At 48.0% G+C, this 16,563-nt stretch overlaps 1 protein-coding gene across 2 annotated transcripts; it reads left to right on the top strand.

The window, feature by feature from the left end:
* Window positions 1-8,921: 8,921 nt before the first annotated feature.
* Window positions 8,922-14,841, top strand: LOC103127269 (N-formyl peptide receptor 2). Of its 2 annotated transcripts, none has more exons than XM_007538166.2 (2): window positions 8,922-8,974; window positions 13,282-14,840. In XM_007538166.2, exon 2 carries the CDS (start codon window positions 13,293-13,295, stop codon window positions 14,355-14,357), a length of 1,065 nt encoding a protein of 354 aa, XP_007538228.1. In that variant the 5' UTR covers window positions 8,922-8,974; window positions 13,282-13,292; the 3' UTR covers window positions 14,358-14,840. The 2 variants fall into 2 exon arrangements, with proteins under 2 accessions (XP_007538228.1, XP_060040626.1); XM_060184643.1 differs by lacking the exon at window positions 8,922-8,974 and adding an exon at window positions 10,417-10,699 and having other exon boundaries at window positions 13,282-14,841.
* Window positions 14,842-16,563: the final 1,722 nt, after the last annotated feature.

The following is a 16,563-nucleotide window of genomic DNA, read 5'->3' as shown; positions in this document are numbered from 1 at the left end:
TGAGAATCTCTTTGGATGATCTCTAAACTAGCTACCCCTGCTGCCCAAAATAAAATAAACTATCCGGAAAAAAGTGCCAGGGATCAGGTGGTGGCACACTTGTTGAAACACATGTACAAGGGCTCCAGTTCAAGTCCCAGTTTCCCATCTGTGAGAGGTGGGGGCAAGCTTCAGATACAGGGAAGCAGGACAGGTGTCTCTCTCACTCTCTGCCTTGTTAAAAAAAACAATTTATGTATTTATGTACTTTAATGAGAGAGAGAGACAGAGACCTTGGAATACTTCTCAGCTCAGGCTTATGGTGGTGCCGCAGATTTAACCTGTAACCTTGGAGTCTGACCATTAATTGCAGCCAGGTGGTGGTGCACCTGGTTAAGCGCACACACTACAGGGCACAGGAGCCAGGTTCAAGCTCCTGGTCCCCACCTGCAGGGGGGAAGCTTCACAAGTGGTAAAACAGGGCTTCAGGGGGTTGGGCAGTAGCGCAGTGGGTTAAGCGCACATGGCACAAAGCGCAAGGGCGGGCATAAGGATCCTGATGTGAGCCCCCGCTCCCCACCTGCAGGGGAGTCACTTTACAGGCGGTGAAGCAGGTCTGTAGGTGGCTATCTTTCTCTTCCCCTCTCTGTCTTCCCCCCTTTCTCTATTTCTCTCTGTCCTATCTAACAAAGAATGACATCAACAATAACTATAATAACCACAACAAGGCTACAACAAAGGCAACAAAAGGGGGAAAAATGGCCTCCAGGAGCAGTGGATTCATGGTGCAGGCACTGAGCCCCAGCAATAACCCTGGAGGCAAAAAAAAAACAAGGTTGCTGGTTTCTCTCTTCCTACCTCTCTACCTCTTCCTCCTGTCTCAATTTCTCTGTCTCTGTCCAATAATAAATAAATATATAATTAAAAGGGGGGCAGGTGGTGTGTAAGTTACATAACCATTAAGCTATCTCCCCAGCTCTCTCACTCTCTATCTCCCTCTCTCTGTTTCTCTCAGCCTCTATCCAATAAATGAATAAATCAATAAAATATTTTTAAAACCAGTTAGATGATATATATTTTATTCCCACAGAGCTGTGAAGCTGAGGCGTGACATTCTGTCCTGTCTGGGGCTCTGCTGCCCCCCTCCCGCAGGCCCCCCACCTCATCTTTGCATGGCATCTCCAACCTTGTCCTCTTGCACAGGCTGCCCAGTCATGCTGGAGTGACACCCACCCTGCTCCAGCATGAGCTCATCTTAATGCAAACACTGATGTGGCCACAGCCCAGCATCCAAATAAGGAGCCGTTGACTGTGGCCTGAGGTCAGGCCCTGGGCTTAAGATCCTGCAGGGGAGCAGCGCCACCATGGACTGCTGGCAGCTCCTAACGGTAAGAGAAAACATGGAGTGGGGTACCCAGAGCCCCAAGGAGACCCAGCCCACCACACCTCCATGTCAGACTCTTCCCCTCTGGAACTATGGTTCTAAGGCACTCAACTTGTGGGCATGAGTTCCACAGTCCTAGCACAGCAGGACATATCTCTCTCTCTCCCTCTCTTTCTCCCTTTCCCTTTCTTTCCCTCTCCCTCTCTCTGTCTCTCCCTTTCTCCCATTCTCTCCATCTCCCTCCCTCCCTCTGTTTCTCTCTCCCTATCTCCCTCTGTCTCTCCATCTCTCTCCCTCTCTGTCTATCTCTCTCACCCTCTCCCTCCCTCTCTCACCTTTTCTCTCTCTTCTTTTTTTTTCCCTGGGGCTCGATGCCTGTGCTACAAATCCACTGCTCCAGTGGCCACCTTCCCTCCTTTCTTTTTTTTTTTAATTTAATTTATTTATTTTAATATTTATTTTATTTATTCCCTTTGTTGCCCTTGTTGTTTTATTGTTGTAGTTATTATTGTTGTCATTGTTGGATAGGACAGAGAGAAATGGAGAGAGGAGGGGAAGACAGAGAGGAGGAGAGAAAGACAGACACCTGCAGACCTGCTTCACCGCCTGTGAGGTGACTCCCCTGCAGGTGGGGAGCCGGGGTTCGAACAGGGATCCTTACGCCGGTCCTTGTGCTTTGCGCCACCTGCGCTTAACCCGCTGCGCTACCGCCCAACTCCCCTTTTCTGTCTCCTTCTCTCCCTCTCTCTTCCTCTCTCTCCCCCTCCCTTTCTCTTCCTGTCTTCCCCCCCCTCTAATTTTAATGCAACCCCACAGAAGGAACACAGAGCTTCATTCATGTCATAACATTGAACAACCTCCCCAGCCCAATTTTTTTCTTAATTTTTTTTTTACACCACTGTTGTATGCTTTACATTGGGTTGTTCTAGCTCTCCCCCTGCCAAGAAAATTGGTTCAGTCCTGCTAGTTTTCGCGGGCCCGCCTGTCCCCGCCCCAAGGAACCCTGGGAGAGTTCCAGAGTTCCAGAGTTCGAGAGTGCTTGGCGCCGCCGCAGGGGGAAAGAGGCAGCAGAGGTTCTGTTTGGTGATTAGTTTGGTTTAGTTTATGAATCGTTGTTCCTGAATAAAGAAATACAGCTTCCCTGCCCAGCCGTATGTCTCTGGTCATCTCTGTTACCCGCCCGTGAAGCTAGCCCAGCCAGCTGGAGCGGCCGAATTTTAACAACAACACCACAGCACTGCTCAGCTCTGGCTTATGGTGGAGCTGGGGTTCAGCTGAACATGGGATCTAAAGGCAAGAATATTGCAGATGAAGATTTGGGGTCTCTGTTTTAGAAAAAGCTAGTAGGTCTATTTTAGGTATATTCCAAGGAACCCATGACTTTACTAGTTTTTGCCTGAGCCTGACTTCTTTTTTTTAAAAAAGATTTTATTTATTTATTTAAAGAATTTATTTATTAATGAGAAAGGAGGCGAGAGAAAAAAAAACAGAGATCACTCTGGTTCATGTGCGCCAGGGATTGAACTCATGCTTGAGAATCCAATGCTTTATCTACTGCACCACCTCCCGGACCATCTAAGCCTAACTTCTAATATGCAGCTGAGCCCAAGTTATTGTCTGGGGAGATGGTGTCATAGTTGGAAAAAGGACTAGAAGGCCACCCTATCACCTGGGGCCCTAGTCAGGGAGTCTTGGGATTCCCACACAGACTTGATGGGTCTAGACCTCTAACAGATCCCTCTCACCACTGTCACTGGTCATCTCCATCAGGAACAACACAATGGACCCCTTTGTGGGCCCTTATAGGACCTTGACCTCAATGTGGATCAACAATGGTAGGGGATGTTCCATTCTCCAAAGGGAGGTTGGATAATATACTCTACTATCACCCAAGGAAGATGGGTCCTGAAACTAGTGCAGCCTGGAATGTTCCTAGTCATGACCACAGACTGTGATCTCAGACCTACAGGGATGCAGAGGTCACACAGGCTCCTGTGCTGAATATGGGCCCCAGATCAAATTGAGGGGCTTTACAGTTAACAATATTTATATACTTTCCCCATATTTGGGAGCTACTGTCTTCCCTGATCCAGCTTTCTAGTCCTTTTTCTAACTATTTGTTTATTTTTGAGAAAGGAGAGTGGGGGAGACAGTGGTGGCACACACACAGCCCTACAATTCATGGGTGGTGCCTGGGTTTGAACCCAGGGCCTCATGCACATCTGGGTGTGAGCTCTGATGGGCCTCTTATATTCTTGCCTTTACCCTGGATGAGGTCACCAGGACCAAAGGAAGTCACAAGCAAGGCTCCCTTTCCCCACGGCCCCCACCCCCAACACGCCAAGGATTTCGTCATAGCGACTGTGGAGTGGCTGACAGAGAGTAAATGAGGAAAGAAAAGCCTGAGGGGAAGCCAGGGCAGTCAGGGTGGTTTGGGTGGGCAGGAGGACAGCCAGCCCATGTCCCTGGGTATAGGGAAATTGTGAGGATGTGGTTGAGCTTGACAGGGCTTGACTTGAGGGGACATCCATCCTGAGAGGTCTAGCGAGGAGGGACATAACCCCCCAAGGTTTGCCTCGTCTTATCAGACTCCCTGCCTCACAAAGATCCCTGCATTCCTGATACTATGGCCTGCTCCCTTATTATCTACATAATCATTGTTTTGCCTGAAAGATCCCCACCCATTCCATTCCTTTGATCTATCTTCTTTCTACCCTCAAGACCTTCCCTGCCTGCAGGGTATTATTAGTCCTACCAGTTAAAACCCTCCAACAGTTGCTAAGGAGGTTCCTACCTTTCCCAGGCCCCTTTTGCCTTTCTCCGCCCCTTTCCAAACCATGTCAAGCCATTTCTGTTTCCAACTTGCCACTACTGGGTCCGACTCTTAAAAGCCTTGGCTCTCTGATCAATGAAGAATTGAATTGCCTCGCCACCACCAGCACTATTCCTGGGTCATCTCTCTTGCGTTGCTAAGTGAGTAGCAGCCCAGGCTGGCTCCAGCTGCGTTCTCAGCAACCCCGAGAGTACACACCTGAGAAGAGGCACCCCCACGGTAGCCTGGCACCTGGGAAGAGCCAGGAGGCTGTGAGATACACCAGCCTGGGTTTCTGCTCCATAGCCGCTGGTTCAAGCTGCAAGACCTCCCTCAGAGGGTTTTAGCTTCTGTGTTAACCAAGAGAAAACTGAGGTTCAAAAAATAGGGAGGTGGGCTAGGGGGCATATTAGATCCCGGGACATGTGTTGAGCAGCCCCCCTGCTCCATCCTCCATTGCTGACACTATGGCCTATTTACATAATCATTGTTTTGCCTGACAGATCACCACCTTTGATCTATCTTCTTTCTACCTGCCCTGCCTGCGGGGTACATTAATCCTGCCAGTTAAAACCCTAGCAACCATTGCTACTGAAGCTTTCTACCTTCCCCTCTTTCTTTTCTCCATCCCCTTTCCTAGCCATCTCTGTTCCCGACTTGCCACTTGCGGTTTTACCCTGTAAAGCCCACTTCTGTTCCTGGTTTCACTCTCTTCCTCTCCCTCTCTTTTCTCTCCCACATCCCAACCTGTAGAAGGGCTGTGTGCAGAGTGGGAGGCGGCCATTGCAGTTTGGCGCCACATGGCTTAACCCGTTGTGCTCACACCCGATTCTCAAGCTCCCGCATGAATAAAGAACTGTATTACCTCACTGCCACGAGTTCCTGGTCTCTCTCCCGCGACACAAGCCCAGCAGACATGTACACCTGAAGACCCAGGTTCAGTCTCCAGCACCACTACATGCCAGAGCTGTTCAGGGCTCTGTTCCCTCTCATAAGAATAAGCAGATGAGGAGCCTGGCAGAAGCACAGCAGGTTAAGCGCACACAGTACAAAGTGCAAGGATCCCGATTCGAGCCCCGGCTCCTCACCTGCAGGGGAGTCGCTTCACAGGCGGTGAAGCAGGTCTGCAGGTGTCTGTCTTTCTCTCCCCCTCTCTGTCTTCCCCTCCTCTCTCCATTTCTCTCTGTCTTATCCAACAATGACGACATCAACAACAATAATAACTACAAAAATAAAAACAACAAGGGCAACACAAAGGAAAACAAACAAATAAATAAATAATAAAAAGAATAAGCAGATGGAGGGCCGGGCGGTAGCACAGAGGCCCCCCCACCACTCCCTACCTGCAAGGGATTCACTTCACAGGCGGTGAAGTGGGTTTTAGGTGTCTGTCTTTCTCTCCCCCTCTGCCTCCCCCTCCCCTCTCAATTTCTCTCTGTCCTATCCAACAGCAACAGCTATAACAACAATAACAATAAAAACAACAAGGGCAATAAAAATGGAGAAAATGGCCTCCAGGAGCAGAGGCTTCATGGTGCAGGCACCAAGCCCCAGCAATAACCCTGGAGGCAAAAAAAAAAAAAAAAAAGAATAAGCAGAAGAATCTTCCCAGTGAGCATATTAATTAAATTGAATTAAAGGATTATTTTTTTCTTGAGGGGATCCTGGTTGAGCACACACAGAGATAGATGATAGAGATGTATAGATAATTTAAAAGGGGGTGGGGTGGGTGGTGGCACACCTGGTTGAGTGCACATGTTACAGTGTGCAAAAACCCAGGTTTGAGCCCCAGGTCCCCACCTGCAGGGGGAAAGGTTTGCAAGTAGTGAAGTAGTGCTGCAGGTCTCTCTCTCTCTCTCTCTCTCTTCCCTGTCAAATAAATAAATATAATACCCCCAAAATTAAAAAAAAGAGATAATTTAAAGAAGAAAAAGGCACCAAGCCTCAGTAATAACATTGAAAAGATTTTTTTTTTCAGGTAGTGAAATGAAAAATTTGCAGGCAAAGAATGAAAGAGGAGAATAGGGACCAGATGGTGACGTACCTAGTTAAGTGCACACATTACCATACACAAGGACCAGGGTTCAAGCCCCCTGGGCCCCATCTGCAGGGTGGAAAGCTTCTGAAGTGGTGAAGCAGGTCTGCAAGAGTGTCTCTCTCTCCCTCTCTATTCAACTTCCTTCTAAATTTCTGCCCTATAAAACTAAATAGTTTTAAAAACTTAACAATAAGAAAAGAAAGAAAGGAGGAGAGAAAACAGCTTCAAGTGGTGGACTCTTACTTCTGCGTTCCATTTCCCGGGGTGGAAATCTTGGCGACTCTGTCAGTAGCCAACGCACCTTGGTAGATTCTTCCCGTGCAGTCAGGAGGGCTGGCAACATAGCCCACCTGGGAGGGTGTCTGCTTTGTCATTCAGCCTCCCCTCCCCCCCCCACTGGAAGAAGCTTCAGTGCTATGAAGTCATTCCCTCTCTCCCTTTGTCTTTCTGTCTCTTGTTGTTTTCGACGGGTTATGTTGTTTTCGCCGGGCTGGCTTCACGGGCGGGTAACAGACGACCAGGGACTCATGGTTGAGCTGTAGGCAGTATCTCTTTATTCATGCAGGACGCAGCACAATCTAAGACGAGCCAAGTTAAACTCAAAGTACAGTACTCTAAAACTCACAATGCTGTCTTTATATATACTTCCCAAGTAGGGTGGAAACAGGATGTGACATAGAGAGGGTGGAGAGAAAAGTGACTGGCGAAAATCAGAGTGTGACAAAGAGGGGGCAGATTAGGCGAGAATCCTATCACTGAGCCACAAATGTCCTGGAGGGAGGGTGGAACTTGTTAACAGCGGTTATGTAAATAGAATGAAGTGGTTATGTAAATAGCATAGTGTTAAGCAGGGGGGATTTAAACCAAATGAAACAGAAGGGGTCTCATGCATACCAACAGTCTCTGCCTCTTCTTTCTTTCTCTTTTAAAGTTTTTTTTCTTTTAATTATCTTTATTTAGTTATTGGATGGAGACAGTCAGAAATTGAGAAGGAAAGGGGAGCTAGAGAGGGAAAGAAACAGAGAGACACCTGCAGCCCTGCTTCACCACTTGCAAAGCTTTCCCCTTGGGGCTCGAACTTGGGTCTTTGTGTACTTTAACATGTGCGCTCAACCAGGTGCGCCAACACCCAGGTCCCTCCGTCTCTTCTTTTATCTGAAAAGTTGGCCCAGAGTAGTGAAACTCTGATGATGGAAAAATAACAATATTGATAATAATGTAATAATAGTAATATAAATACTTATTTTATCAGGAGAGATAAACAAGGGAGAAAGCCCAAGTGGCAAAGCACAGGACTTGCATGAGGTCTCAGGCCCCAGGCTCCATCCCCAGTCCAATATGTGTGGAAGTGATGTTCTAGTTTGTTCTCCCCTGATAATAAAAAAGTAAATAAATAATCTTTTTAAATAATAGCGGGGCTGGAAGCCGGGCAGTGGCTCACCAGGTTAAGCACACATAGTATTAATCGCAAGGATCTGCACAAGGATCTGGGTTCAAGCCCCCGGCTCCCCATCTACAGTGGGGGGAACACCTCACAAGTGGTGAAGCAGGTCTGCAGGTCTCTCTTTCTCTCCCCCCTTCTGTGTTCCCACCCCCCTCTCAATTTCTCTTTGTCCTATCCAGTAAAATGAAATACATGGCCTCCAGGAGCGGTGGATTCATGGTGCCAGCATTGAGCTCCAGAGACAACCCTAGAGGCAAATAAATTAGTTAATAAATAAATATAAAAATAAGTAATGAAATTATAGCTGGGTCCAGTGGTGGTACAACTGGTTCCGTGCACATGTTACGATGTGCAAGGACCCAGGTTCAAGCCTCCAATCCTCACCTGCAGGGGGAAGCGTCACATGTGGTGGAGGAACTACAGGTGTCTCTCTCTGTCTTTCGCACGCTATGTCCACTTGCCCTCTCAGTTTCTCTCTGTCCTATCAAAGAAATGAAATAATAACATAAAATTAATTTTTTTATTCATTGGGGGGATTAATGGTTGATAGTCAACAGTAAAATACAGTAGTTTGTGCATGTGTAACATTTCTCAGTTTTCCACATAATAATTTGACCTCTGCCATCAAAGCATATTTTTGTGAGATTTTTTTTTTCCCCAGCGCACTGCTCAGCTCTGGCTTATGGTGGTGCAGGGAATTGAACCTGGGGCTTCAAAAACTCAGGCAGAAGAGTCTCTTTGCATAACCATTATGCTATCTCCCCTGTGCCTTTTTGTGAGATTTGTATTATTTGTGTTGCACCAAAGTAAAAGATTTTGTGTGTGTGTGTGGGGGGGGGGTTCAAGTTCTAGAACATGTTGTCAGAGGAGGACCTAGTGGGGGTTGAACTGTTACATGGAAAACTGAGAAATGTTACACATGTACAAACTACTGTATTTTACTGTCAACTGTAAATCATTTATCCTCCAATAAAGAAATTAAAAAAAAGATTTGTATTATTTACTTCATGAGGCAGTTTCACATGAGGGCAAGCAAGACACACACACACACGCACACGCACACCAGAGAGGGTGAATCAGGAGTCTCAGGCATGTAAGTCCTGCACCCTGATAGCTCAGCCACCCCCCAGTCTCACAGAATAAAATCCCAAGATTGTGCTCTCTGGGCATCACAGGAAGCCTAGTGTTTCCACCCCCTGGTTGGCTGCAGCTCCCATGCCCCGCCCTCTGCCCTGACAAAAAGCCTCAGCTGGAGTCCTTCCTCCTCACTCCCTCAGTAGAAGATCAAGAAGTCTGAGGAAGAGACTCTCCTTGGTGGTAAGTCAAAGGCTGACAATTGAATGGTGGTGATTTCAAAAGCCATTCTGTGTCAGCTGACGGCTAAGCTGGAGAGCTGGGTTGCATCACAGAAGGGGATGGGATTTTTGCTGGTCCAACTTGAGATGTGTTCCTTGTGTACAGTGAATTCAGTGCTGGGGAAATAGCTCAGTACCACAGAGCACAGGACTTCCATGCCTGAGGACCCAAGTTCAGTTCCTAGCATTGCCATATGCTAGAGCTGAGTGGGGTTTCTAGATTCCTCTCCCTCTCTCTCTCTCTCTCTCCATATATACAATATAGAATATAGAATTTATTTTTTAAAAAAGCTTTACTTCTACTTTAATGAGAAAGAGATACAGAGGGAAAGACCACAGCCCTGCTCAACCCTGCCTTGCCATGGTTCTGGAGATTGAACCTGGGACTTTGGAGCCTCAGGCATAAAAGTCCTTTGCAGAACCACTATACTGTCTCCCCAACACTATAATATTTTATTTATTTATCTATTTATTGCCACAAGGGCTTGGGGGCTTACACAATGACTCCGCTATCCCAGGAAGCCATTTTTTTCTTTTTTCTGTTCTTTTTTGGATAGAGGGCAAGTACAGAGATAGTGAGAAAAGGAGAGATAAAAAAGAGAGATGCCTGAAACACTGTTCCACCACTGGTGAAGCTTCCCTCCCTGCAGCTGCAAACCGGGGCTTGAACCCAGTTCCTCGTTCATATGCATACTCTACTGGATCAGCCGTAACTGGTGCCCCCTGGCCCCACCAAGTAATTGTTAAAAATGGAGTTGGAAGAATCAAGCTTATAGGGATCACTTTTTAAAATTAAAACAAAAGCAATCCAGTATATTTAAAGACAGACTGAAAAGACCGTGCAAAATAATCTGATTGATAATTCTTATGTAGGCTATATGCTTATATACTGTCCTTGTTGACATGTCGGGTTAAATAAATGCTTGTCAAAATTAATCGATACTTGGGCAGGGGTAGATAGCATAATGGTTATGCAAACAGACTCTCAAGCCTGAGGCTCCGTCAAGTCCCAGGTTCAGTCCCCCGCACCACCATAAGCCAGAGCTGAGCAGTACTCTGGTAAAAAATAATAAAATAAAATAAAATTAACCGATACTTAAGCAGGGAAGCAATTATAGAAGCCAGACCTTCTTCTATCTTCTGCACCCCAAAATGCCCCTTGGTCCATGCTCCCAGAGGGATAAAGAATAGGAAAGCTATCAAGGGAGAGGATGGGATACGGAGTTCTGGTGGTGGGAATTGTGTGGAGTTGTACCCTTCTTATCCTATGGTTTTGTCAGTGTTTCCTTTTTATAAATAAAAAAAAATCAACACTTTATTAAATTGGATGTCTTTCATGTTGTAAAAAAAAACTGTAAGTGAAAAAATATATATTTTAAACAACAAGGGCAAAAAATGGGAAAAATGGCCTCCAGGAACAGGCACCGTAACCCTGGAGGCAAAAAAAAAAAAAAAAGAGGTCAGAACACCAGATGATGAGAATGGGGAAAAACAGGGGAGGTCAGGGAGTCTGGGAGAATAAGAGAACTGAAATTGTCATTTCACAATCTCAATTGTCATTTCGCAGTTATTTGCTGTTATTAAGCACAACAAAGTGGGTATGCTGGAGAAGTCCAGCCCACTGATGGGGAAGAGCAGTTTCCATTTTTCCTGTGTGGTCACACCACCTTAATAACCAAGATATTGAGTAAGTCGCTTTCCCGTCTCGAACAAGACCCTGGGTTTCCTCTTGTATTGAAAGATGGTGACACAGGCGGCTCTCTCAGTGGCTGGGTTCCAATCCTGAAACTCTCTGGATAAACCTGTCAATCAGCGAGGAGACAGCCCTGATGCCTGATGGGTGTTTCAGGCCTGGGCAGGGGGAGGGAGGGAGAGGTGGCGGGTCAACACCGGAGCTTACTTGGTGCCCTTGCACCTCTCAGATGGTGCCAGGGTGCAAAGCCAGGCTGCACACAGAGCGAAGCAGGCACCCTGCCAGGTGGACAGTCTGCTTTTAATCTGTTTTATTAGCTTTACTTAATGGGAGGGGAAAAGGCAGAGGGAGGTGAGGAGAGACATAGGAGCACTGCTTATCTCTGGCTCATGGTGGTGCTGGGGATTGAACCTGGGACTTTGGAGCCTCAGGCATGAATGCTTTTGTATCACTATTATTCTATCTCCCCCATTCTTTTCTTTTGTTTTTTTTTAAATATTTATTTATTTATTTATTTTCCCTTTTGTTGCCCTTGTTGTTTAACATTGTTGGGGTTATTGATGTCGTTATTGTTGGACAGGACAGAGAGAAATGGAGATAGGAGAGGAAGACAGAGAGGGGGAGAGAAAGACAGACACCTGCAGACCTGCTTCACCGCTTGTGAAGCGACTCCCCTGCAGGTGGGGAGCCGGGGGCTCGAACTAGGATCCTTACGCTGGCCCTTGCTCTTTGCGCCACGTGCGCTTAACCCGCTGCACTACCGCCCGACTCCCTCTTTTTCTTTTCTTTTCCTTCCTTCCTTGCTTTCTTTTTTAAGAATGGAAAAGCCGGGGACCGGGTGGCACATAGCACAAAGCGCAAGAACCGCTGTAAGAATCCTGGTTCGAGCCCCTGACTCCCCACCTGCAGGGGGGTTGCCTCACAAGTGGCAATGCAGGTCTGCAGGTGTCTGTCTTTCTCTCCTCCTCTTTGTCTTTCCCTCCTCTCTTCATTTCTCTCTGTCCTATCCAGAGAGTTAGGGAAAATGGGAAAATGGCCTCCAGGAGCAGTGGATTCAAAGTGGAGGCACAAATCCTAGTGATAGCCCTGGAGGCAAAAATAAGAATGGAAAAACCAGGTAGCAGGCAGTGGTGCACCTGTTCAAGTGCCTATGTTACCATACACAAGATCCTGGGCTCAAGCCTACAGTCCCATCTGCAAGAAGAAAGTTTCAGAAGCAATGAAGCAGTACTACAGGTCTCTCTCTCTCTCTCTCTCTCTCTCTCTCTCTCTCCATTTTAAAAAATTTTTATTTATAAAATGGAAACACTGACAAGACCATAGGATAAGAGGGATACAATTTCACACCATTCCCATCACCAGATCTCCGTATCCCATCCCCTCCCTTGATAGCTTCCCTATTCTCCATCCCTCTGGGAGCATGAACCCAGGGTCATTGTGGGTTACAGAAGGTGGAAGGTCTGGCTTCTGTAATTACTTCCCCACTGAACATGGGCATTGACAGGTGGATCCATACTCTCAGCCTGTCTCTCTCTTTCCCTAGTGAGGCAGGGCTCTGGGGAGACAGGGCTCCAGGACACACTGGTGGGGTCGTCTGCCCAGGGACTCCATTTTTTTTCCCCAGAGTCCTGTTCAGCCCTGGCGTATGGCAGTGCTGGGGATTGAACCTAGAACTTTGGAGCCTAAGGCATGAGAGTCTCTTTGCATAACCATTATACTATCTACCCTGCCCCCCTCTATCTGTTTTCCCTCTCAGTCTCTCTGAGTTTATCAAATAAGACAAAGTTAGTAAAGAAAGAAAGAAAGAGAGAGAGAGAGAGAAAGAAAGGAAGAAAGAAAGACTGGAAAAGCCAGCCAAGGCCTGGCATCTTCTGGGAGCACGATGGGTGGCTTGGGAGATGGGGGAGGTCCACCTATCTGCCTGTCTTTCTTCCATTTCTTTCATAAAGAATAAGAAGTTGGACTGGGGAGTCTACTCACTGGTATCACAGGAGCTCACAGTCCTGAACTAATTCCCAGGAAACACGATGAGAAGGGGGCGGAGGACAAAAGACCAGAGTAACCCCTCAGAGAGGCTGAGACCAGAGCCCTGCTCATCTCTGGCTGGTGCTGGTGCTGGGGATTGAACCTGGGACCATGGAGCCTCAGGAAAGTCTTTCTGCAGAACCACTATGCTACCTCCCTAGCCCTCATTTCATTTATTTTTGTGAGAGAGAGAGAGAGAGAGAGAGAGGGAGAAAGAGATTCAGTCCAGAGCCCTGCTCAGCTCTGGTTTATGTTGGTGCTGGGGATTGAACCTGGGACCATGGAGCCTCAGGAAAGTCTTTCTGCAGAACCACTATGCTACCTCCCTAGCCCTCATTTCATTTATTTTTGTGAGAGAGAGAGAGAGAGAGAGAGAGAGAGAGAGAGAGAGATTCAGTCCAGAGCCCTGGTCAGCTCTGATTTATGTTGGTGCTAGGGATTGAACCTGGGTCCTTGGAGCCTCAGGCATGAAAGTCTTCTGCAGAAACAGGATGCTGTCTCCGCAGCCTGCCCATCCACACACACCTCCCTCCATTGTTGACTTGTTTCAGGTGCAGAAGCAATGGAGGTGAACGTCTCCACTGGGATGGAGGGACTTGAAGAGCCACACCCAGCATCCCCAGAGTCAGCAGGAAATGTGGCCTTGCGCGTGGTTCCCCTGATAGTGCTGGGGGTCACTTTTGTCCTGGGTGTCCTGGGTAACGGGCTGGTGATCTGGGTGGCCGGCTTCCGCATGGCCCGCACGGTCACCAGCCTGTGCTACTTGAACCTGGCCTGCGCCGACTTCTCCTTCACCATCACCCTGCCCTTCCTCATCGCCTCCCAGGCCATGGACGATCAGTGGCCCTTTGGCTGGTTCCTGTGCAAGTTCCTGCACGTCGTGGTGGACATCAACCTCTTCGGGAGTGTCTTCCTCATCGCCCTCATCGCTGTGGACCGCTGTGTGTGCGTGCTGCACCCTGTCTGGGCCCAGAACCACCGCACCGTGGGCCTGGCCACCAGGGTGATCATGGGGCCCTGGGCTCTGGCCCTCCTGCTCACCTTGCCAGTCCTCATCTTCTTGTCCACGGTCAGTGATGAGCGGGGCCGTGTCTACTGCACGTTCAACTTTGCGTCCTGGGGGAACACCCCCATGGACCGTCTGAGGGTGGCCCTGTCTATGCTGCTGGCCCGAGGCATCATCCGCTTCCTGGTGGGCTTCAGCTTGCCTATGTCCTCCGTGGCCGTCTGCTACGGCCTCATCGCCATCAAGATCCGCAGGAGCGACACCATCCAGTCCAGCCGGCCCCTGCGGCTGCTCACGGCCGTGGTGGCGTCCTTCTTTATCTGCTGGTTCCCCTTCCAGCTGGTGGCCCTCCTGAGCACCATCTGGCTCAAGGAGATGCTGCTGGAAAGGAAATACAAGATCCTGGAAGACCTGGTGCACCCCACCAGCTGCCTGGCCTTCTTCAACAGCTGCCTCAACCCCATGCTGTATGTCTTCATGGGCAGAGACTTCCGCCAACGGCTGATCCACTCGCTGCCCGCCAGCCTGGAGAGGGCCCTGAGTGAGGACACGGCCCAGTCCAGTGGTCCCACAGTCAAGTCCACCCCAGCCCACGTGGAGGCTGAGTTACAGGCCATGTGAGGGGGGTGGGGTGGGGAAGAGTCGTTGCTGAGCTCAGCCTGCCCCTGCCCTGCTCCCAGGCCCAGCCTCAGGGGAATCTCCCGCCACCAAAAACACTTCGGTACTCCCTGATTTGGGCTTGGGGACTGGGAGTGAGAAATAAATGAACCTAAGGATGATCAAAGTCTTTTACTGAGGCTCGGTGGTGGCGCGCTTGGTTAATGCAAATGTTACCATAGTCAAGGACCCAGGTTCAAGCCCCTGGACCCCACCTGCAGGGGGGAGCTTCACAAATGGTGAAGCAGGGCTGCAGGTCTTTCTCTTCCCTCCCCCCCAATCTATCCCCATTCCCTCGCAATTTCCCTCTGCCCTATGGAATTTAAAAAAGTTTTAAAAATATTAAAAGTCCTTTACTGCAATGCAGTGATACTAGGACCTTGTTTGACTGTACACCTGAGACTCACATTTCAATCTCTGATGCACCAGAGTTCACCAGGCTTCTCTCTCTCTTGACTCTGTTTCATATAAAATAAATATCAAAAAAAAATGTTTGGGTGGTCTGGAAGGTGGTGCAATGGATAAAGCATTGAACTCTCAAGTATGAGGCCCCAAGTTTAATCCCCAGCAGCACATGTACCAGAGTGATATCTGGTTCTTTCTCTCTCCTCCTATCTTTCTCATTAGTAAATAAATAGAATCTTTTTAAAAAAATGTTTGGGGGCAGGAGAGATAGCATAATGGTTCTGCAAAAAGACTTCTTTTTTTAAATTTTTTTTTTAATTTAAGAAAGGATTAATTAACAACTCCATAGGGTAGGAGGGGTACAACTCCACACAATTCCTATCACCCAATCTCCATATCTCACCCCCTCCCCTGATAGCTTTCCCATTCTCTATCCCTCTGGGAGCATGGACCCAGGGTCATTGAGGGTTGCAGAAGGTGGAAGGTCTGGCTTCTGTAATTGCTTCCCCGCTGAACATGGGCGTTGACTGGTCAGTCCATACTCCCAGTCTGCCTCTCTTTCCCTAGTAAGGTGTGTCTCTGGGGAAGCTGAGCTCCACAACACATTGGTGGGGTTTTCAATCCAGGGAAGCCTGGCCAGCATCCTGATGGCATCTGGAACCTGGTGATTGAAAAGAGATTTAACATAAAAAGCCAAACAAATTGTTGAGCAATCATGGACCCAAAGCTTGGAATAGTGGAGAGGAAGTGTTAGGGAGGTACTCACTGCAAACTCTAGTGTATTTCTGCTTTCAGGTATATATTTCGCAGTAGTTTATGGATACGTGTGAACATAAGCTCTCTCTCACAGAAACTGGTGTATATCAGGTTTTGGGACTTTGTTAGAAAGTGAACCACCTGAGATGAAATTAGAGTGTACTATAAAAGGAAAGGTCTCACCCGAGTAATGAAGCTAAAGGGTTGTCATTCCACACATGAAGTCTCTGGACACAGTCTGAGGTGAAGCATGTTGAGGTGGCCTGCAAAAAGACTTCTAAGCATGAGGCTTTGAGGTCCCAGGTTCAATCCCCAGCACCACCATAAACCAGAGCTGAGTAGGGCTCTTGTAACAAACAAGCACTCAATTTAAAAAAAAAAAATTGGAGGCTGGATGGTGTCACACCTGGTAAAGCGCACATGTTCCCATACACAAGGACTCAGGTTTAAGCTCCCAGTGCAGGTGGGAAGTTTCACAAGTGGTGAAGCAGAGGGATTCCCCTGCCTTGTTCAATGTACTTACTCCCCTTGCTATCACCCCTAAGTTTCTGTCTGTTGAGCAGCAGGCTAGTCATATCAGTAGCATACTTGACTCCTAACAATGCTTTCACTTCCCCCGAGGGTGTACTGTCAGTAAGGACATAGACACATATCCTGTGCAAGAACCATGGGGGGGGGGGGGACGGAGTGTTTCCAAAGGGGCTAATTAAGACATTTCCTCCAGGGTGACAGCCCCAGCAGTATTGCAACAGACTTTCATGCCTGACACTGGGAGAGTGCAGGTTCAGTTCCCAGCACTGGTCTCCTTTCTCTCTTATATTCTCTCATGAAAATAAATCCTTTTTTAAAAAGGATTTTTATTTATTCGTTCCCATTGCATTGGAAACAGATTTCTTATTCTTGCCCATTTGGCCTTGGTTAATTGCAAGGAAAGAACGCTTGCTGTTTGGCCTGGGAGCTGGTACAAGTGGCTAGAGCACTGGAGTTAAAGCCGTGAGGTTGGGCTGGG

This window comes from Erinaceus europaeus, unplaced genomic scaffold (genome assembly GCF_950295315.1).
Source record: "Erinaceus europaeus unplaced genomic scaffold, mEriEur2.1 scaffold_484, whole genome shotgun sequence".
Taxonomy (NCBI): Eukaryota; Metazoa; Chordata; class Mammalia; order Eulipotyphla; family Erinaceidae; genus Erinaceus; species Erinaceus europaeus.
This window is presented reverse-complemented; position numbering and strand designations above follow the sequence as displayed.